The sequence below is a fragment of the Odocoileus virginianus genome, unplaced genomic scaffold (assembly GCF_023699985.2).
Source record: "Odocoileus virginianus isolate 20LAN1187 ecotype Illinois unplaced genomic scaffold, Ovbor_1.2 Unplaced_Scaffold_3, whole genome shotgun sequence".
Lineage (NCBI taxonomy): Eukaryota > Metazoa > Chordata > Mammalia > Artiodactyla > Cervidae > Odocoileus > Odocoileus virginianus.
In genome coordinates, this window is record NW_027224265.1 from 3,439,893 (window position 1) to 3,463,222 (window position 23,330).

The following is a 23,330-nucleotide window of genomic DNA, read 5'->3' on the forward strand; positions in this document are numbered from 1 at the left end:
ATGTAAGTTAAATAAGCAGGGTGACAATATACAGCCTTGACATACTCCTTTTCCTATTTGGAACCAGTCTGCTGTTCCATGTCCAGTTCTAACTGTTGCTTCCTGACCTGCATACAGGTTTCTCAAGAGGCAGGTCAGGTGGTCTGGTATTCCCATCTCTTTCAGAATTTTCCACAGTTTATTGTGATCCACACAGTCAAAGACTTTGGCGTAGTCAATAAAGCAGAAATAGATGTTTTTCTGGAACTCTCTTGCTTTTTTGATGATCCAGAGGATATTGGCAATTTGATCTCTGGTTCCTCTGCCTTTTCTAAAACCAGCTTGAACATCTGGAAGTTCACAGTTCATGTATTGCTGAAGCCTGGCTTGGAGAATTTTGAGCATTACTTTACTAGTGTGTGAGATGAGTTTTTGTTTATTTGTGTTGTGTTTTGAAGAGACGCTGAGATAAAGATTGTTTAACTTAAATTTTAAAAATACAGAACATTTATTGTCAGCACTCAAACAATGCAGAAATATAGATAAAACTAAGGTACCTTACCCAGCCGCCGCCTTCCTCTGTTCTCATCTACCTCCCCTCCACAGAGGCGCTCTGTGATGCTTTTGGAGCTTTTCCTACACACTGGTGTTAACAGACTACTAAAACAAAACACCCCTGTACACATTGGTATTTATCATTTAACTACATTTGATGAACAGTTATCATGTAACAACATGTACAGATCTACCTCAATCACCTTATTACTGGGTAGCAGTCTTTACTGGCCTACAGCTTATTTAACTGCTTCACTTTTGGTGGATACTTACTGTTTCTGACGTATTACTCTAACAAACAATGCCAACACATCCTTCTACACAGACTTCTGTGCACATGTATTGGTTACCATTAACGTGGCGGCTTTAAACAACGGAAATGTATTAACAACAGAAATGTATTCTCTCATAGCTGGAGAGCCCAAGAGGTCAAAATCAGGGTGTCAGCAGGCTGGTTCTTCCAAAGGCTCTGAGGGAAAAACCAGTTTGTACCCACTCTCAGCTTCTGGAGGGCACTCCTGATGCTCTTTACCACGTGGACCCACCCCTGAGTTCTGCGTCTGTCTTCACCTGGCCTGTCCTTTCTCTCTGAAGGACACCAGTCACTCTTCTTGAAAGCCTTAATGCTTGCCAAGACCCTCCTTCCAAATGTAGTCACCCTCTGAAGTTCTGGGTGCATATGCCTTTGGGGGACCATTATTTCACTAGCTACAACACACACAAGGATAGGTGAGGGGAAAAAGTTACACTTCTAAAATGCCCTTCCAAAGGTAACAACAATTTTTACTTCCACCAAAAGAGTATTAAAGTGCTCTTTTCCCTACATTCTTACCAACTTTTAAAAACTTTTTGGTAAATTGATGTGCAGCGAAAAATAATGTTAACATTCTTGTTTCTATTACATCTCCCTAATTTATAGTATCAGTTGATCCTCTTTTCATGTATTTAATGACTATATGTACTTCTTTTGTGAAGTATCTATTCACAAATTTTGTCATTTTCTAAATGGCAATGTGTCATCTTCTCCTCAATCTTTTAACAACTTCTTACAGTTTGGATATTAATATTTTGTCTAGTATATACAATGGCACAATTTCCTCTAAGTCTGTTATTTATCCAACTTTGTCTTTCCCTATGTCACATTGAAAAATATTTAATCAAATCTGCCAAATTTTTCCTTTATGGCCTCTGGGTTCTGTTTAACACTTTTAAGATTTTTAAGTCGCCTAGGATTTTATGTGTTATCACAAAGTAGGACAAATAGAGAGTTATGAGTTATAGAAAGCATTCTATTCAGCTTGCAAATGCCCTATAAATGTGAAAATATTTGAGGAGCCAGAGGATGGTGTGGGCTAAATGTGAAAATACAGAAAAGAAAAACAATAGGAAAAGGTGTAAGTCATTTACAGTCCAACAACTGCTGATACGCAATGATGCACTACACAGGAAAAGAGAAAAAAAAAAAAAAATCCAAGACAGATTCATTCACTGTCCTCCAGAAGTCTACAATTCAGACACAAGCAGAAATATTTTAAGCAACAGTTAAGCAGCAATGACTGAAAAAGTAAAAAATTAGCAATAGGCTTCAATCTATGAAGTACACGGATTTGAAAGTACAATGGGAAAGACAACTCTGGTAGATCTCAAAAGGGATGGTAAATACACCCAAATTCAAAAAATTTTAACTCTCATCAAAGTATAATAAACAGCTTAATGAACTTCTTCAAAGTAAACTTACCTGTATAAGCAGCTCTCTGCTCAGGAAAAAGTACATGACCAGCACCCAAGAAGCACGTCCTGCCTTCCTTCTTGGCACTCCCCAAAGCTCAGATTGGCTTTACTGAGATTTTTACTTTGTATTAACAGAACAATATACTACATATTTCTTTATCACAAAATATGTTTGTGACATTCATCCAAATTTCTGTATGCAGGTCTAAATTGTCCTTTCCCATCACTGTACGGTGTTCCAGTGTGTGAATTCCAATACAGCACTCATCTACAACACCAATGATGGGGAGTTCGCATATTCCTACTCTGGGCTCCTGTGAAAAATACTGCTATGAATGACCATTCTAGTACATATCTTTTGGAGAACACATTTTTTTCATTTCTGGTTGGATACATACTAGGAAGTAGAATTGCTGTCACAGAATGCATATTTGTTCGGTTTTAGGAAATACTGCCAAACAGTAGCTATAAAACAGTAGTTACAGTTGTGCGACATTCTCATCAACATTTGTTACTTTCCACCTCTCTCATTTCAGTCATTCAGGTGAGTGCACAGCTAACACAATTATTAGGGATAATGTGACAGTTTCAGATGACAGTTGGCAAGGCTCTTGCAACAAAAGATCAAATAATGAGAAAAGTAAGAAGCCTTCAAAAAGAGTATGGTATTAATTAGCTCATGAAGCCAGCAAACAGTCCTTAAAGGGAGATAAAAATATAAAAGAAAGTAGGAAGCACAATGAAAAAAATGACTAGTGTTCTGATAATTGTAACCTATAGCATGGGTTTCCTACATTTCTAGAGAGACCATAGCTATTTTATTCCAAGGAAATGAATATCATATGTCTGAAGGTAATACATTTTAGCAGGAACTTCTTACAGAATAGCTTTGCTATATACCACAGTGTATAATTTCCTATCTGTACTATATGAAATACATTTAGGAAATAACAATTTTAGTTAGGACATGCATTGTTAGTAAACAAACAAAAATTACACATAATCTGTAACAAAACTACCTTATATATGTTTAATATTAATAGACTTTCACTCAGACTAGTGGAAAAAAAAATTCTGATTAAAAAGGAAAATACACATTATTTCCATTTTGCAGGTGACTAGAACTTGACCTCACCTCAGCCACAAGCTCCTAGAGAATGAAAACCATATCTCATAATTTACAACAGTCCCTCTGTACAAGTTTAGCAGAGTATTCTTAGCAGAACATTCAATAAATACTACTTACCAACATGTTAGAATATATAACTACTCATCAGTATATCACATATGCTGCTTCATGTCATTGGTGAAAAATGATTAGATATTTATATTAGAATTCGGAAAGATCTAAAACTGCTTAATCACTTTCTAACAAGAATTCATTAATAGGCAAAGACTTTTTAAAATTATAAACAAATACTACAAACTTCAAATATAATAAAGTAGAAAGCTCAAACTATGTCCAATGGCATCTGCTAATAGATCAAAGCTCTTTCTTTCTAAATAAAGCTTTGGTTTATTATTTCCACAAAGCTTACCTGGGTGAGATTACTCCAACCAATGAACTACATTATTAAATTATAAATGCTGACTCATAAAAGAATGGTAGCAGTGATCACACATAAGAAGTACATGACTTTCTGGGAGTTTATTTGGGCTTGATCTAATTCAACTCAGTGTTAGAATTTCTAACATTTATAAGTTAAATCAATATTCGATATTTTAAACTTAATGGAGTGAACAACAGAATTTATAAAACTTGTGTGTATTTAGCTGATCAGTAATTTATGAATTATGAGAAGTTATTTAATTGATCAAAATATATAAAGTTTTAAGAATCATAAAAATGACTGAAGTATAACCAAGAGTTTAAGAAACCATTAAAGAAACACTAATGGAACATTAGCGCGGAAAATGGATGAGAGACTGGAATGAAATTTTTTGATGGCGAGTTTTTCAGTGAAGAGACAAAAAGAATGGCTGAGAATGGAAAACAGCGAATGCTCCAAAACTACTCAGACATAAAGGAGGAATACAAGTCATCAAGCAGCAGCTGTCAGGGTGGGCGTGCACGGCAGCGCGGGGCGAGACTGTGAGTCCCCAGCAACCTCAGAGCCGTCTTCTCCAGGAACGGCGCCTACCTTTGGTCAGCTCCTTGCTCAAACAGAAAGGGAGTGTCGCATTACAAGGAAAACGCAGATGAATAAAATACTGGGTTGGCCGAAAAGTTTGTTCGTGTTTTTCTGTAAGATGTTACGAAAAACCCGAACGAACTTTTCAGCCAACCCAATATGCTAATGGTTTGTGAATACACGAAGATTTCCAAGTCCAACATATGTGTTACGCTAGGTACAAACAGTCACACTAAAAATAAAATGCTAAAAACTCACTCACTGTCTTCTGTGGGAAGGACCTGCAGGGAGTAAATCCACTCTATTATATCATCCTTGTTCACCACATCTAAGGAGTCCAACATATCCAGCCCAGAGAGTGCAAAAAATGCAATAGTCAACCTAAAAAGAAAAAAACACAAAATTCCATCTTATCAAACCAATGAATTCTGTTTCAGAAAAATAATAAACTCATCTAACTTTACAATAACTTAAACAATAGCCCCAACTTGTAAAACAAAAAAACCCAATTTATTCTTATAATTTAATAATATCAATCAAACCTTTAATTTCTAATATAGGGACATTTAAGGCTTAAGAACTCAATCCTACTCATCTGAAGTACATGTGAATTCACTGAAGCCAGGTTATAAGCAACCTAAAGGCTAAAAGTAGAATTGAGAAAGAATTCCATGCACCTAATCAGTATACATAAGGCCAAAAGGATGGAAAATATATACAAATCTCAATTTTCACTGATTCACCAAGAGCAATTTATCAGTTCAGTAGCTCAGTCATGTCTGACTCTTTGCCACCCCATGGAAAGCAGCACACCAGGCTTCCCTGTCCATTGCTCCTGGAGCTTACTCAAACTCATGTCCATCGAGTCGGTGATGCCATCCAACCATCTTATCCTCTGTCATCCCCTTCTCCTGCCTTCAATCTTTCCCAGCATCAGGGTCTTTTCCAAGGAGTCAGTTCTTCACATCAGGTGGCCAAAGTATTGGAGTTTCAGCTTCAGCATCAGTCCTTCCAATGAATATTCAGGACTGACTTCCTTTAGGACTGACTGGTTTGATCTCCTTGCAGTCCAAGGGACTCTCAAGAATCTTCTCCAACACCACAGTTCAAAAGCATCAATTCTTTGGTGCTCAGTTTTCTTTATAGTCCAACTCTCACATCCATACATGACTACTGGAAAACCATAGCTTTGACTAGACAGACATTTGTTGGCAAAGTAATGTCTCTGCTTTTTAATATGCTGTCTAGGTTGGTCATAGCTTTTCTTCCAAGGAGCAAGCATCTTTTAATTTCATGGCTGCAGTCACCATCTGCAGTTATGCTTAAACCTGGTGCTCAATTTTTAACGATGTTAGAATAAATCTATCATTATTCAAATTTGTTTATAAATAATGTGACCCCTTGGGGAAAAAGGGAGGGATAAAGAACACTAAAAATGCAAAAGTATTTTAATTCCCATTTCCTGGAAATGAATACTCTTTGATGAAATGGAACAGTCTAAAGCGAAATCCCCCCCTCCACGACTGTGTGCTAACTCAGAAAGCTAAGTCTGTGCTTTCACACAAAGACCAGTCCCTGAGTAGTCGCTTTTACATGGAGAGTTTGTTGCAGTTCCTTTCCTGCTGAGATGCATCCTACAGTGTTGTCTGATTGAACATGGCTATCTCATTTCCACATTCTAGTAACTCCTATGACTAATACTGACAAACTAGTACTTCAAATTGTCTGGTCTAAAGTCATCTCGCAGGCCACTCAATGCATTCTATAACCTTTTAAATAGAGATTCCAAGAGAAAATTAAGCCTTAATGCACGAAGGCAATCACTATATATAATTAACTTCTCTTCTCTGCATTTAGAATGGTATTACCAACTTTACGAGAAAGGAAAAATAGTCATTTTTTTTAAAGGGTATAATTCTCTCTCTAATCCCTGGTTGAAAAGGCTGGCACCCATTAGATAACAGGAGGCGAAATCACAGAGCAATTTAATTTCAACTAAAGCTTAAAGGCAAAAATTAAAACTAGTGACATACTGGTATACTCAAGAAAACATCCTGGAAGACTTACGTTATCGAGAGATTGGAAAGTGGAAAGTGAAAGTCGCTCAGTCACGTCTGACTCTTTGCGAACCCATGGACTATACAGTCCATGGAATTCTCCAGGCCAGAATACTGGAGTGGGTAGTGTTCCCTTCTCCAGGGGATCTTCCCAACCCAAACTTGAACCCAGGTCTCCCGCATTACAGGTGGATTCTTTACCAGCTGAGCCACACGGGAAGGCCATTGAGAGATTATTATTATGTATAGTCAATGACCTGGAGAAGGAAATGGCAACCCACTCCAGTATTCTTGCCTGGAGAATCTGTGGATGGAGGAGCCTGGTGGGCTGCCGTCTATGGGGTTGCACAGAGTCGGACACAACTGAAGCGACTTAGCATGCATGCATGCACTGGAGAAGGAAATGGCAACCCACTCCAGTATTCTTGCCTGGAGAATCCCAGGGACAGAGGAGCCTGGTGGGCTGCCATCTATGGGGCTGCACAGAGTCGGACACGACTAAAGCGATTTAGCAGCAGCAGCAGGCACTGACCTAAAAATTTTCTCATTATCTCAGTTTAATTCCAACAAGTCACTGAAATCCACTTGAATTAGAGAGGTGATTTATCTGAGTAAGATCAGGAATAAACAAAGGGGAGTGGAATCCCTTTAGGTGGGAAGCAGTAGCTGAGAGCTCAGATCTGCAGTCAAATGAGCTAGCTTTAAATCCTCAGTTGGCCAATTTCTATCCATCTGTAATCTGGTTAAGTTACCTAATCCTTTCTAATTCTTTTCTAAATCAGCTTCCTTACCTGTGAATCATTATACTTCACACAGTTATTGTGCTTAGCTGCTCACAAGCAAGCACTAATTAAATGGAAGCTATTACTATTGGTATTTCCTGATTTGAAGGGACAGCACTAACACAGGCCTTTTCATTGGTTGGCAGTCTCCACCATCCCCTCACCTCCAACCACTCTTCTCTAAAACAAAATGTTTTAGACATGGGGAAAATTTCTACCTAACAGTATCCACATTTGAAAGTCACTTCTCTTGATGAAAATTATGTTTCATGAGCTGAGGTCTGCCTTGTGCATGGTATGCAGTCAAATAATTTACAGAATTAACTAACAAATAAAGGACCTGCAATATTACATCTAACCTTCCTGGAGAGCTATCACTGGGTTCAGTTTTGCTGAAATCTATAAAGTGAGTAATTTAGTTTATTAAATCATTAAATTTATTAAATCAAATAAAGTAATTTGGTACCCCAAAAAAAAAAAAAAATCATTACTATGTGCTCAAGCACTTCAGTCGTATCCAGCTCTTTGTGACCCCATGGACTACATATACATAGCTCACCAGGCTCCTCTGTCCATGGGATTCTCCAGGCAAGAATACTGGAGTGGGCTGCCATGCCCTCCTCCAGGGGATCTTCCAGACCCAGGGACTGATCCCGCCTAGCCCGCATTGCTGGCGGAATCTCTAAGCAAGATGAAGAGATAAGTGACAGACAACATGAAGATGTTGAGAAAACAATGATCTTCCCATTACTAAAATATGCTCCAGAAAAACATAAACAAGGGGCTGTAAAAATAAATAGGTGTTACTTTTTAAATTAAAAGCTGAAGTCATCCAGTTCACCTCTTTAGTTTTCTAGCTCAAGATAATAAAATCCAAAGAACTCAAGTAACTTCCTTCAGATTTCAATGCTAGATAACCAACAGAAACTACTGAAGAGGCTCTGAGTCAAAAGGGTATATGTCTCAAGTATGGCGCAATTAGAATTGGCTTAAAGACAAACAATACACCACCAGCAAAACCTAGAGGCCAAGACCTCACTACACAGCAAAGAAATCAGAAATTCTAGATGGAAGGCAGGGTCTGGAACCTGGGGTTTGGGTGAGTGGGGATGGGAAGTAGTGAGCTTCCCAGGTGATTCTAGTGGGCAGCAAGGCTTACAGAAGCACAGTGATGTTCCACTGGGGCAATACTGCTCCCAAGTGGCCATTCCGAAGACAATTTTGGTTTTCATTAGACAAGGGTGCTCCTCGCTATATATAGCTGGCAAAAGTGAGGTATGCTGCTATGATGCACGAGACAGCAGCGTCCAACAAAGAAGTATCTGGACCAAAATGTCAAAAGTGCTGAGGTCTAGAGACTCTGCTCTCAAATCACACTGTTATCTGTATGCAAGTGTTAACTGAATGATCTTTCTTTTTAAATTATACTTAGTACGTACTATGATATGGAAATCAGTCATCTGATGGTAAACTATTTTAAAACCTTGTATACTTAATTATTAAAAGCTTCTCAAAGTCCAGCATTTTCAACCCATAGCAGTTTAGACTAAGGTTTATAGGCTTGACAATACTATAGTGAAAATTTTTTTATCAAATTTAGCATCCAGCAGTGGCTGGCAGAAGAGAACCAAGAAGTTTTTGGAGCAAATATCCAGCCTTTCTCTAAGATAAGATAATAAGAAAACATTCCTTTTTGGACCACACTAGAGTTCTCAAGTAGCCCTAAACCTCTGAGAGCAAGAGAAGTAAATATTTCCTAAGGAATAAAAAGGAATTCTGGCTGGGGGCCTCTGGGAGAAATAATGTGAGGTTTTATGGTGCCTAGGGTAGAGACCGTCAGGCCACCTGTCTTGGTACAGGCATCTAGAGGGAGACTGTGCATGAGATGAGGCCAGTGAAGGGATTTTCACTTTACTACTTCTTCAGAGTACATCTGTCTGTTTTCTTCCTTTCTTCTTTCCCCTAGAATTGAACCTGAGTCTGTAGCCTGAAAAACCAAACTAAGCCATGTCTTCCAGCCCCTTCTCCTACTCTCAACATTACATATAAAAAGTTTATCTTAAATGGATGAAGAAGTAACATCTCCACCCCATCCCCCACCCCAATCAAGTTCCTTCACCAGCAGACCAATTTGCATGTAAGAGACATAAACTAAATGATGCTTCCAAAAGGCCTCACATTTTTTAGACTTAAGAACAACTGTTTTCAGGCTTAGAAAACAGCACAAAAGAAATAAGAATTAAATAGAACCAAAAGAAAAAAGGAAAAATATTCCGCGCAGTGGGGGAAAAAAAAATCTAGCCATACTATAGTGTGACTCTTGAATACAAGCTTGAACTGCATGGGTCCACTTACATGTTGGTTTTTTCCCCAGTAAGTATGTACTACAGTATACTACACACAATCTGAAGTTGTGGAACTTCTGGTAAGGAGAGCCTGACCTCTGATATTCCATTGCATATCCTGGGCCCCGACCCAAGTTGCTCAAGGATCAGTTGTGACATGATATTCCTATGCTATTATCTGAGTATTGTACCATCAGGTCAGAGCAAGTGAATGATCATTTGGGGTATAACAGGAACACTGACTTATGGGGGTTAGGGATCAGGGCTTCTCAAATAACTCAGTTGGTAAAGAATCCGCCTGCAACGCAGGAGACCCGGTTTGATTCCTAGATCAGGAAGATCTGCTGGAGAAGGGATAGGCTACCCACTCCAGTATTCTTGGGCTTCTCTTGTGGCTCAGCTGGTAAAGAATCCACCTGCAATGTGGAAGATCTGGATTCAATCCCTGGGTTGGGAAAGATCCCCTGGAGGAGGGAAAGGCTACCCACTCCCGTATTCTGGCCTGGAGAATTCCATGGAGTATACAGCCCACAAGTTCACAAAGAGTTGGACATGATTGAGCGACTTTCAGTTTCTTTTCACGGGAGTTGACTAGATTCTCAAATTTGGGGTCACTTGCTCTGCTACTTTTTAGCACAAATTTCTTTACTGACATCTACCAGCATCTTCAACAATAGACTGCATTCCTGCGTAGATCTAAGGTGGGGCTATGGCCAAACCAGGGCTTCCCTGGTGGTTCAGTGGTAAAGAACCTGCCTGCCAATGCAGGAGACTTGGGTTTGATCCCTGGGTTGGGAAGATCCCCTGGAGAAGGAAATGGCAACCCACTCCAGTATTCTTGCCTGGGAAACCCCATGGACAGAGGAGCCTGGCAGGCTACAGTCCATGGGATCACAAAAGAGTCAGACACAAATTAGTGATGACAACATGGCCAAAATCATATTGCAAAAGAGTTCTAAAATTATAACAAATAGTTACATTAAGAAGTAGAAGCACAGCTGCTGGATAAAATTAACAGTGGAAATGGAGTCTTATAGTACACATTAGAAGGAATCATGAAGTTAAAATACACAGTACATAGAAGCACCAATAAATAATTTGGAATGAATAGTGAAAAGATTCATGATTTCCAGAATTTTAAGCCTATTCTTCATTCATAATATCTTGAAACAGCTGACTCAGTCTATAAATATTTTCAAGAACAGTCACACATTTGGGGAATTATTTAACATGCAAAATAAAATTTCTCCTGCAAACTAAATTTTAATAATAAATGTTTACTGAATATCCACTACAGACTAGAAGTGAAATTCGTGTCTGACTCTTTGCAACTCCATGGACTATATATACAGTGCATGAAATTCTCCAGGCCAGAATACTGGGGGGGTAGCCATTCCCTTCTCCAGGGGGATCTTCCCAACCCAGGGATCGAGCCCACGTCTCCTGCATTGCAGGCAGATTCTTTACCACTACAGACTGGTGGTATGACAAAACTAAAGAAGACAGACATCCTAAACTTAAGCAGGTTAAAGTTGCGGGGAAAATTACTAAGCAGCTATACGGTGTGAGCGCTACTACAGACATCATCTCATTCCCTTCTAAACCTGCCCCTTCTGCCCTTGTTCTCTAGTCGGCAGTTCCAACCCCAGAATTCTGGGGTTCCTGCCTCCTTCTCCATCCTCTCCTTCCTATCCCTATCTCTGCTGTCCCAGGAGCTGGCGCCTGGGTGACTGCAACAGCTTCAGTCACTACCATGACTCTGGTTCTGCTCTTGCCCCGTTTAAGAGAATAACCTATCTAAAGTCTAACGATCACTCTGAAATGCTTATCTAACCAGGAAGACCCACTGCTTGGCAACTTCCCATCACCCACGTGATATTTAGTTCCCAGTTTCTTGATATGGCAAAGTCCACGCCTACCCCTTCATACTAAATTCTGACCACACCGGCCTTACCGTTTGAACCACGATTAAGAGAACTGACTGATGATGCTCTGCTCAACACTCGCCTGTCTATCTTTATTGTCTTTATCGTCCTTTTGCCTATTATCCACCCACCTACATGAAAACTCAACACATCGTTTAATATTTAGCTCCAGGGTTACTTTTTCCCAAGAAACCTCAGACTAGACTTTTCTGAGTCTCTCTTTGGGCTGAATTACAGAGGTGCTTCCAGAATGCCCTGTGACGATCACAACCTTTGTGCAAGCAAACTCAGAGTGGGGCAGCAGGGGTCAGCAAGGGGGGGCTGGCAGCCTCAGCCTCACGTGGGAGCCTGTCGCAACCGCAGCATCTCAGACCCCGCCCAGACCTACACCTTGATAACCTGCCTTTTAACAAGACCCCAGGTGAGTCACATGCACGTTAGAGTTGGGGAGCACTGCTGTAATCCTCTGTACTTCTGTTTCTCCTGTTAGGCAAACTGGCTCAGATTTTAGTGGGCCTGACAGCCACCTGGGATGCTGACCATGCTGCTAGACTCCCAAGCCCAGCAGAAAGTCCGATGCAACAAATCTGGGGAGGGGTTCAGGTGTACGTATTTTTTTTTTTTTAATTAGTTGGAGGCTAATTACTTTACATCATTACAGTAGTTTTTGTTATACATTGAAATGAATTAGCCATGGATTTACATGTATTCCCCATCCCAGTCCCCCCTCCCACCTCCCTCTCCACCCGATCCCTCTGGGTCTTCCCAGTGCACCAGGCCCGAGCACTTGTCTCATGTCAGGTGTACGTATTTTTATAAGCACCCCTCAGCACTGAGACACGCTGTCAGACTGTGACATACTTCAGATAAGGGAGGAACCAAAGGACAGAGAAGTTGCCAGCTGGGGGGTGGCTAAGTGGTTATACCACAGGATACACAGGGGATATGGAGGACACCAGAATAGAAAGACTTTGTAAATGTCTTGGAAACAAAACAAATTGTCTAAACCCTTCTAGAAGAGCTGGGTCTGTAAAAATAACATAACAGAAAATGGTCAATATTTTGCTTCTCAATTTAAAAAGGCCTATTCTAATGCCCACTGCCCAAACACTAATGGCAACAATATCATATAACCAAAAAACTCTCTAAACTATTCATGAAAAGAAACCTGCTCACTGATAAAGCTCACAATCCAAGGTCTATATTCACCTGAGTTAACTAGTAACTACCACTTTTCAGAAGATAGAAGAAAAACCTTGGGTGAACCTTTTAATTTTCATAAAGCCACTATTAGAAAAATAAAATAAAAATGAAATTATTCTATTGGTCAGGCTAAAAGAGAGATAGAAATGATTTTGCTAAAATGATGTGTCAGCAAATAAGAGTCTAAATGTCTAGTTCAATAGTAGCCTCCCTAAGAGTCAGCTGCTTCATACCTATCAATAAAAAGAAACGGACAGGAACACCTGAATCACTACTTTCTGGGGGTCCCCAACCTCTAGGATCTAATGCCTGATGATGTGAGTTGAAGCTGATGTCTTAATAGGAATAAATTGCACAATAAATGTAATGTGCTTGAATCCTGCTCTGAAATGCGGCCCCCCCACCCCCACCCCCCCCTCCGTTCAAGGAAAATCATCTTCCACGAATCTGGTCCCTGAGTGCCAAATAGGTTGGGCACTGCTGCTTTACACCATATCCTCATACCCAGACACATGGCAGCCCCTCAATAAATGCTTGTGGAATTTAACTACAATACCAGCTAACAGTTACAACTTTAGTTAACACATTGTTTAATCTTAAGTAAAAATTTTGTGACGGGTCACCTTTGCTTAAAAAGTTGAAGCTTCATGCAGAAGCACCTTGAAGTCAATTATGAATCACATACACCACAAAAGGATTTAAAACTGAACTAAGGAAAGTAACAAGTTTGAATCAAGAAATACTGAAAAACTTCTAAAAAATCACTACAAAATCCAGTATGCACAGAGTATCTTAAATGTGGTTATTAGCTGAGCCATTTAAAAAAATCCAAAATGATTAGATAACAAACATGAAGCATAAAAAATATAATTAATACTTCTTTACTAGTGCAGTGATATTACATATCTGTTATCTAATATACAATGCCTGGTGTAAATTCTAAGGCTATATGGTTATTAAATCAATTGTTAATTGTTTAATCAGAGAATTTTTGCTGCTTTACTTATGCTATGAGGAAGACTGGAGTTCACTGCCAACAAAGTCTATATGGTTTTGTCCTTGCTGAATTTTAAAGAGATCAAACATAGCGGCATTTTGAAAAAGCAACCACAGACCTGTGATAGCTACAAGCAAAGTTCAACTGTTTAACAGTCAAAACAAGATGATAGTTTTTATTCAAATGCCTTAAATTCACATAAAATTAATCATCATAAACTATAAATGTGATTTACCAGTGTATTTCTAAACATCCCATACCGTCACAATCAATTGACTGAGTTTCGGAAATGCTAATTTAATTTAGGTCAAGACGTGGGCTCTACAATCAATACACATGGATGGAAAAAGGAATATAAATGATATTTCACTCTTTCTTTAGCAAAAATCTGCTCATATTTCAGGGCTAAACTCAGAATGATTACTCAATAAATCATGCACTTATTGCCTGCCTTTATGCCAGATTAGTCAAGGATCTAGTGCAATGCTGTCCAGTAGGACTTTTTCAGATGACCAAAATGTTGAAATACAAACAAAAGCCATAGGCCAATGTGGTGACTGAGCACTTGAAGTGTGGTAGCTACTGCAAACAGAGGAGGTGAGTTTTAAATTTTATTTAATTCAAATTTAAATATCCAAATGTGGCTACCGAATTGGATAAAGCAGCCCAGGTGTTATAGAAGTAAACAAGAAAGACAAAAACTGTGCCTTCCTTAAGTCCACAATCCTGTGTGAAAGATTTTAAATCAATCAATTAATATATAATTTCAGGTGGTGACTGGAAGTAGTCTCTTTAGGAAAGGGTGACTAGGGAAAGTCTAAGGAAATCTGGTTTAAGAACGTATTGAAAGCCCTACTGAAACTGCCTGCATGTCTTGTTCAGCTGTCCTCCAGCACCTATATATTATTTCTTGACCGTGCATGCAGAAGTAATCTATAAAAACTTCCAAAACTGACCCAGTCATGAAACGGTCAAACCGCTTAACCGCAGGCTCAGTTTAAGAAAATACGGAAAGAGATCAGGGCAAAACCAATACGCTTTCTCTTCCAAGCCAGCCCAAGGCATCTCTGGAATCTCACTTTGAAATACAGCAATGCAGAGCAAAGATCGCCTCCTCCTCTCGTTCTTCTCATCCCCAGACTTCTACTCTGAATGGCTAATTCAGTTTCTTAGCCTCTGCTAGATCACAGACCTCAACTCACAATGCTACTGCAAATAAAACTTTAACAAGGCTGCTCCAACCAACACTGCACCTTTTACGCCAATCCTATCACTAGATTTATAATTCCTGGAAAGTTCTTATCTACAGAAACCTTAGAGGCTCTCTGCCGCTTCTATACACTGAATGCCATACAGGCATTCAATGAAAAGTTAAATGACCTTACGGAGGCAAGGGAAACACTGGAGAGATTATCAGTTAAAATACGATGACAAACGCTCTTTTTATACTCAGAAGTGAGGCCAAGTGACTCACAGGCTCGCGGAAGCAGCTCAGAGTTGGTACGAAAAAATGGTTGGGAAGTGAAAAAGGGCGGAACCTGAAGATTCCAAAAGCCCGCGACTTCCAGCTTGTCCCAGCCCTCTGGCCGCAGCTCGCGGGAGCAATGGAGACCGCACCATGGCCCAGGAAGGAAGACAGTGCCCAGTGGGCGGCGGCGCAGCTCCCTGCGGGCGCCCACTAAGCCGTCAAGCTCCACAGCGCCTTTCGGGGGACCGGGCCCCGTGTCGGCCCCGCTGACTGTGAGCTACCAATTACCTGCTGGTCTCGAGCGAAGAGTAGCGCTCAGGCAAAACCTGGAGGCAGCGCTGGAAGAACCGCACGTGCCGGTCTCGCAGGAAATCCAGCCGCTCTCCCTCTCCGCTCCCCGCCGGCCGCTCATCCTCCGTGGTCGCCATACTGCTACGGAAACGACGTCCGCGGCGACCCGGAAGCAGTTGGCGCGCGACTCGAAGGAAACCCGAGAGGCGACACCCGGGTGGCGAGTGTGGGGAGGGGGCGTGTGTCCGCCCCCGCCCCAGTTGGCGATTAAAACCGCACGCTGTCAACCGAAGGCCTTACGCGGCAATTTCTCCCTCAGATTTCCCCGTTGGTGGCGCACGATCTTGCCCTTTTGTACTCTAAGCCCAAAGCTTTGGAAACACCTCTCAAACCCTGTAAAATTCAGCCCACAAATCCTTCCAGAACTTTTATCTTCGTTCGATACTTGGGAAGAAGTGCAAGATCAATAGCTTCAAGGTCGTTTTGAAACAATTAGGGCCCTAAACAACATGAAGATGGTATGTACGAAATAGGTCAGTGTAAAGTTGCCGACAGATTCATTTTTGGAGGGCCACAGTTTTAAGCTGAATGGAGAAAATCCACAAAACTAATATGGAGATAACTACTATGCCAAAGCCTTTGACTGTGTGGATCACAATAAACTGTGGAAAATTCTTAAAGAGATGGGAATACCAGACCACCTGACCTGCCTCTTGAGAAACCTATATGCAGGTCAGGAAGCAACAGTTAGAACTGGACATGGAACAACAGACTGGTTCCAAATAGGAAAAGGAGTAGTACGTCAAGGCTGTATATTGTCACCCTGCTTATTTAACTTATATGCAGAGTACATCATGAGAAACGCTGGGCTGGAGAAAGCACAAGCTGGAATCAAGATTGCAGGGAGAAATATCAATAATCTCAGATATGCAGATGACACCACCCTTATAGTAGAAAGTGAGGAAGAACTAAAGAGTCTCTTGATGAAGGTGAAAGAGGAGAGTGAAAAAGTTGGCTTAAAGCTCAACATTCAGAAAACTAAGATCATGGCATCCAGGCCCATCACTTCATGGCAAATAGATGGGGAAACAGTGGAAACAGTGGCTGACTTTATTTTTTCTGGGCTCCAAAATCACTGCAGACAGTGACTGCAGCAATGAAATTAAAAGACACTTACTCCTTGAAAGGAAAGTCATGACCAACCTAGACAGCATATTAAAAAGCAGAGGCATTACACTGCCAACAAAGGTCTGTCTAGACAAGGCTATGGTTTTTCCAGTGATCATGTATGGATGTGAGAGTTGGACTATAAAGAAAGTTGAGCACCGAAAGAATTGATGCTTTTGAACTGCGGTGTTGGAGAAGACTCTTGAGAGTCCCTTGGACTGCAAGGAGATCCAACCAGTCCATCCTAAAAGAGACCAATCAGTCCTGGGTGTTCATTGGAAGGACTGATGTTGAAGCTGAAACTCCAATACTTTGGCCACCTGATGCGAAGGGCTGACTCATTGGAAAAGACCGTGATGTTGGGAAAGATTGAGGGCAGGAGAAGGGGACGACAGAGGATGAGATGGTTGGATGGCATCATCGACTCAATGGACATGGGTTTGGGTGGACTCCAGGAGTTGGTGATGGACAGGGAGGCCTGGTGTGCTGCAGTTCATGGGGTCGCAAGAGTCGGACACGACTGAGTGACTGAACTGAACTGAAATGATGATTAAATCATTATCGATGCTACAAAAGAGATGTTTCTAGTCCTCTAGAATACCAGGAATTGCATGTGCATGCGCACACACCCCCACACCCCACAGTTGATTTGCATACAAGGGTTGTGTCACACACACCCCACTGTTGATTTGCATACGAGGGTTGGTATCATTTTCTTTAGGAGACCAGAGATTTTACTCTACGTCAGTGTGTCATCCAGCATCAGTAATGCATCAATTTGCAACAGAAAGTAAACACAAGGTGTTCTCCAAGTATGCATATGCTAGAAAATGAAATAGCATAAGCTTCTTTAATTTTCTTCAAAAAGAGTGATTTCCGTTGCTTCAGCCATACAGTCTTCCCTTTAAAAGTTTATGAGGTAGTCTTAGGGGAAAATATCCAAACAAGGATCTGGTCTGAACTTGGTTTTTACAGTCAGCTAATAGAAGTTTGGGCATAATTTTGTTAGCCTTCTTAGAAAATGTATTTCTTAAAAAGCATACCATGTGGGCTGGAGTTTTTACCAGTCCAAAGCACCCTGCATAATGTTAGGTACTAGTTACTAATTATTCAAGGTATTCCTACATGTCTTTAACAAATACTGCATTAACAAACTGCCAGGTATGGGCAGAGGGCTGTCTTTGGTGCTTCTGTACAAATATGGAGGCCAACAGTCATTGTCCATAGGTATGCTCAGTCTAGAGGAGCTTTCATTCCATTATTAAAATGAAGATTTTTCTCACTTGCACATCAGTTCAGTTCAGTTCAGCCACTCAGTCATGTCCAACTCTTTGCGACCCCATGAACTGCAGCACGCCAGGCCTCCCTGTCCATCACCAACTCCCGGAGTCCACCCAAACCCATGTCCATCAAGTTGGTGATGCCATCCAACCATCTCATCCTCTGTCGTCCCCTTCTCCTCCTGCCCTCAATCTTTCCCAGCATCAGGGTCTTTCAAATGAGTCAGTTCTTCGCATCAAGTGGCCAAAGTATTGAGTTTCAGCTTCAACATCAGTCCTTCCAATGAACACCCAGGACTGATCTCCTTTAGGATGGACTGGTTGGATCTCCTTGCAGTCCAAGGGACTCTCAAGAGTCTTCTCCAACACCACAGTTCAAAAGCATCAATTCTTTGGCACTCAGCTTTTTTTATAGTCCAACTCTCACATCCATACATGACTACTGGAAAAACCATAGCCTTGACTAGACGGACCTTTGTTGGCAAAGTAATGTCTCTGCTTTTTAATATGCACATATACACCACCAAATGGCTGAAGCTATTCAAAGCTCAGATAGAAAGACAATCTATTCAACCTGGCTCTTAGAGGGAAGCCAAATATTTCATCTGATTCTCAGCTCAAGAATCACTAATATGATCCAGAAGGAGAAAATATTTCTATGGTGGACTCGCTGAGACAGAATACACTTCCTAGGTAAGTAATCACCCACGTTTTCATGGGTGATTCTGACCACACAAGAATTCTGACATACATATGACAGAATCTAACCCCTCACACAGAATGTCACTGCACATTAGCTAAAAATGTAGAGCACAAGTCCTCAAGGTATAGGAATGACAGAGTATCTATAAAACTGAATGTTATTTAGCTATTCAATGATAATGTTTGAATTATATAGGAACACAGAAAAATGTACGTGACGTAATGCTAAGTGATAATAGTATAGTATCTAAAATGTACTCTAACACTAGCTATTTAAATTCTGTAGTTATATTTTCAGAAGTTACCTTTATAGTAGTAGAATTGTGGGTGCTTTATAACATTTTTCCTTTAGTGTTTTTTTCTCAATTTCTTAATCCAGTATAAGAAATATTTGACATCTCTTCCATCAGCCTGTAACTGAAGACATCATTATGTTTATATCCTTCATGCAAAGGATCCATATGATAAATTCCTTATTTATTTCAGATACAACTACAAGGACAAGTTTCTTCAAAATAACTATACTTTCTTTTATTAAAAAAAAAATTAAACAAAAACTGTAAGAATCACTTCACTCAATACAATAGGCTTACCTTAAATACAGGAAACAGAAAGCTGTATTTGTGTACAACAAAAAAGCAACATGTTAGAAAGCAATGCATAAGAAACCTTTACTTTGCTCTATCTTGTTGTTATTCAATTCTGTTTTTAAATTATTTTGTCCTATTCTTTATATTTTATTTCTAAACCACCTCAAATCATTTAAAAAAGTTAAGAAGAACAAGTGCAACAAATAAAATGGGCATTCCTGAGTAACAGTGTTTTATATTAATTCTCTTTTTGCACCAAGAATTATATAAATAGAATTCAGTTTCAAAAATCTGGAAGCCATCTACTTTGAATATTAACTGTGAAATAAGAAAAGGTTTTAAACGCTACTCCTAGTAAATTTGTATCTAAATCATTTGACTTAAATGATCAAATTATAATTAAAATACTCTGAGATAAAAGTTATAAGAAATGAAATTTCTTATATTTATCATGTATATGATGCCTTTCGTGTTAAGCTGGGAACTACTTAAAGTTAGGAACTAAGATTTTAAAAAATTTTTTCCATAAAGTTGAGTTGAGTGAAGTTAAATTGTGTTTTCATTTATAAAAGTTTGGAATTTTAAAACTGACTCTTTTGACCAAATATATTAGTCTAGCAATTTTAAAACATTTTAAATATCACTAAGAAATATCATAGTCCTTTAAAGTCAGCTTACTTCCGATGTTGTTACAAAACAAAACTTTCATATCTTGAGGCAAACAAAGCACCAAAGAAAAGTGCATCAGTCAAGAAGATGTGAAGGACACAGAGTTTATAAACCACAGTGTGGGCCCCAAGAAGGCTGAACAGAGACGGGAACAGCTAAAGGAGACCAGTAAGACTGTGTATCAGTAATGCAAATAACAGAATATATATGAGGTGAGAGGTGTATTTTTAAAATAAATATTTTCCTTATAAAACAAAGCATGCTTCAAACAAATACAAAATATTTGTTACACAAAAATGTAGTAACTGACAAATTACCAATTGTTAAACTTAGAAAAAGTTCTAACTTATTTCATAACTCAAAAGAAGAAACTTTAAATTTCTGTTACTCAAGTTAATTTAGTTCCAAGTTATAAATGGTACAAAATCTTGGTTTAAAAATGTCACTCTATGATTGTCTCAATTTATTTTTCCATGCCATGACAAAAAAAAAAAAAATCTTTCAAATGTTTTAAATATTTAAATAAAATACTGTTTCTAACATAAACTTATTCAAAGAACTTTTACATCAATAGGCCAACATATATTAATTACCCTCTTAGGATAAACAGGAAATACTAATGACAATGCGTTGTAGAACTTAATACCTGCCAATTCACATGCAACACAATAATCAATCTGAAGAGGCTAATAAATTTTAAGGACATGGTCATTCTCTCCTCCTATAACTCCATATGCTAACATTCTCATCAACTAAAGGAGAATTTCATGATCCCATATTTTCTAAACTCCTTGTCTCCAGGTTGGAATAGCCCTAAGGAGAAGAAGAAAAGAGTATAAATATATAGGGTATTTTTTTAAAGTCTTGATTAAATGTTAACTTTTAAAAAGTATATAGATGTTTTTTAATCTATACACTCTTTTAAAAGTTTATAATAAACTTTTTATTATAAAATATAATATATAAATTACATAAAATATATACATTTCATATACAGTTTATTAGATTATTATATAGTGAACACCCATTCTAACTCCTTCTTTACCTATGTGGGATATGTAGAAGTGGCCCAGAGCCTGTTGGTCCTATCTTTTTGGTCCGTTCTTCCCAACCTTTGGTAGGTTTGTAAAGTCTAGATGGATCTCTACTAACATTGTTTTCAACCTGTAATGGGAAGTAGAATGAGTGCCAGTTAATTTATATGAACTATTTGGTTTGTACTTGTAAGATCCTTAGTAACAGAAAGCAGGTTTAAGAAAACTATTTGATATTCACTAGACAGAAATAAAACTTGTTAATAACTTCTTCAGTAAACTTCTGATTGTGCTCATACAGCTAAAATAAAATTTGGATTACATCAATCTACTAATAAAATGTTAATTTATTTTTTCTAGTTACTTTATTCTACTTCCGCTGTTATATTTTTTTCTATTTCTCTCATGAGGGAAATATAACACAGCAAAGTATGACAGACAATAAATTTAAGATAAATAATCACCAGTAAGTAGTCCTTTGTTTCATCTGTGAGAGTCACTAGTATCTATCACCAATGAAATTAAACAATGCTCATAGCTGCTATAGATCTAAAATACAGGCTCATATAGGAAGAATGGGGACTTCTCTGGTATCTCAGTTGATAAAGAATCTGCCTGCAATGCAGAAGACCTGGGTTCGATCTCTGGGTTGGGAAGATCCCCTGGAGAAGGGAAAGGCTACCCACTCCAGTGTTCTTGCCTGGAGAATTCCATGAACAGAGGAGCCCTGAGGGCCACAGCCCATGGGGTGGCAAAGAGTTACACATGAATGAGCAATTAACACTTTCACTTTTTTTTCACATAGGAAGAAGGAAGAAAAGGACAAAGAGCAGGAAGAGAGAAGGAATTTAGGGTAAAGGAAACCGAGGTGCTTATAATGTGAAATGGTAGAATTAAAGCAGTTGCTTTGTAGTTGGTAAATAAGTAAGTATGAAATAAAGGAGTTGGAGATAAAAGAGAATTGGATTTTATGTTTGTATCCTTACAAATCAAAGAATTATGATAATAACAATGAAAGTAAATTAATCTCAGTGTAGAGTACCTTTTCTTTTAATTTTGCCAGTTTTCTTTGTTTTTCTGCCTTCTCATCTTCCTTTAATTGTCTATTCAGAATTTTCAATTCAAGTTTATGTAAATCCTAAAAGACATATACCAACAAAAAGATAACATTAAGAAGTAAAATTAGCTAGAATTTGTTGCATGTAAAATTAAATTAATTTTTAAAATTAAATTGCTTAAATAGCAATATACCTGTAATATCAACTTTTCCAAAAAAGAAAACCTAAGAGCTTTATTTTCTCTGAATATCAATGTAACACATGCACATCCTTTCTGAATCACTTTCTCTGAACTGCTTCTTGTTTTATTTTATGGGTCAATCTAAAACTTCCTTTCTTTTAATGGGTAAGATTTTCAATTATCAATACAGAGATGTCTAGTTTTAGATCTCTTGCATTATACTTTCTGTATAATACAGGGTTTTCTTTTTTTCTAAGTCTTTTATTATGTGACTTGCTTGCCTTTTTGGGGAATGGATCTTTGGTTGTGTAGGGAGACTTTTATTTTTATATAAAAGAAATACCATTAGTAATGTGTTTTTGCCTATTATTTTTTTATTATTTTTCTTTGTACTTCCCTTATTTTTTGCTTTATGAGTGTTGCCCGTATTTGCATGTATATTTTGATGCAATCATAAGTTATCTCTCATTTGTACTCTTTTTCATTTTAAAGTACCCTTCCTTGTCTTTTTAAATATATTTGGACTGAATTCCACCCTATCTGATGAGACTGCAACTTCTTTCTTTGATTAGGATTTTTCTTGTATACATTTGTTTAAAATCACTATAATCCTATCTCTCAGCAATAACTTGATTCCTTTAAGTATATACTGAGTATAATGTGCTAGACCCTAGGGTAAAGCATGAACAAAAAGGACAAAACCCCTGCCTTCATGGAGCTTACACTACGGTAGGAAGATGGACAGCGACCAAGTAACGCAGCCGGTCTGGAGGAGCGGGCAAGACCTTCAGGGCCTGGCCTGCGGCTGCCTTTCCCGTCTTGCTCCTGCTGGTTTCCGTCTCCCCTGGAATACTGCAGTGTTTACAGTTCCCCCATAAGCTACTGTTACGCTCCTCCAAGCTGCCCATTCATGCTGCTCGCTCTGCTAGGAAAGTTCTCCCCTTCCCTTCCTCTTCCCTTCCAAGACTCAACTACCACCTTCCGTCTCACACAGCTGTGGTACCTTCCCTCCTTGCAATGCACCCCCCACACCTGTCCGTCGGCACCTCCAGCAGCACGCTGAAGTCCCGTTTGCACACCAGCCATTCCCGCCAGACTCTAACCTACTAGAAAGCAGGGAGCGCAGCCTCCTTATTTCAGTGCACTAATACGAGGTCCAGGACAGATACACAAGAAGCATTCAA

The 23,330-nt window shown here is 39.1% G+C and overlaps 2 protein-coding genes across 4 annotated transcripts in view; both read right to left on the reverse strand.

Annotated features, from left to right (window-relative positions):
- Positions 1 to 19,280, reverse strand: part of PGGT1B (protein geranylgeranyltransferase type I subunit beta) — a 56,779-nt gene extending 37,499 nt beyond the window's left edge. The window contains exons 1-3 of one of the 2 annotated variants that reach the window (XM_070462352.1): positions 19,208 to 19,280; positions 18,920 to 19,031; positions 4,660 to 4,778 (exon numbers count right to left, since the gene is read on the reverse strand). In XM_070462352.1, the coding sequence (XP_070318453.1) occupies positions 4,660 to 4,741 (82 nt within the window). In that variant the 5' untranslated portion in view covers positions 4,742 to 4,778; positions 18,920 to 19,031; positions 19,208 to 19,280. Of the gene's footprint in view, positions 1 to 4,659; positions 4,779 to 15,462; positions 15,630 to 18,919; positions 19,032 to 19,207 lie in introns of those variants that run through there. The other variant, XM_070462351.1, reaches the window with a different exon arrangement.
- CCDC112 (coiled-coil domain containing 112) overlaps positions 19,120 to 23,330 on the reverse strand; it is a 29,735-nt gene continuing 25,524 nt past the window's right edge. The window contains exons 8-11 of one of the 2 annotated variants that reach the window (XR_011485945.1): positions 21,950 to 22,045; positions 20,919 to 21,037; positions 20,520 to 20,686; positions 19,120 to 20,028 (exon numbers count right to left, since the gene is read on the reverse strand). Coding sequence is in view for 1 of the 2 variants with exons in the window: in XM_070462350.1 (XP_070318451.1) it covers positions 20,656 to 20,686; positions 20,919 to 21,037; positions 21,950 to 22,045 (246 nt within the window). In the remaining variant the exon portion in view is untranslated. Of the gene's footprint in view, positions 20,687 to 20,918; positions 21,038 to 21,949; positions 22,046 to 23,330 lie in introns of both variants that reach the window. The other variant, XM_070462350.1, reaches the window with a different exon arrangement.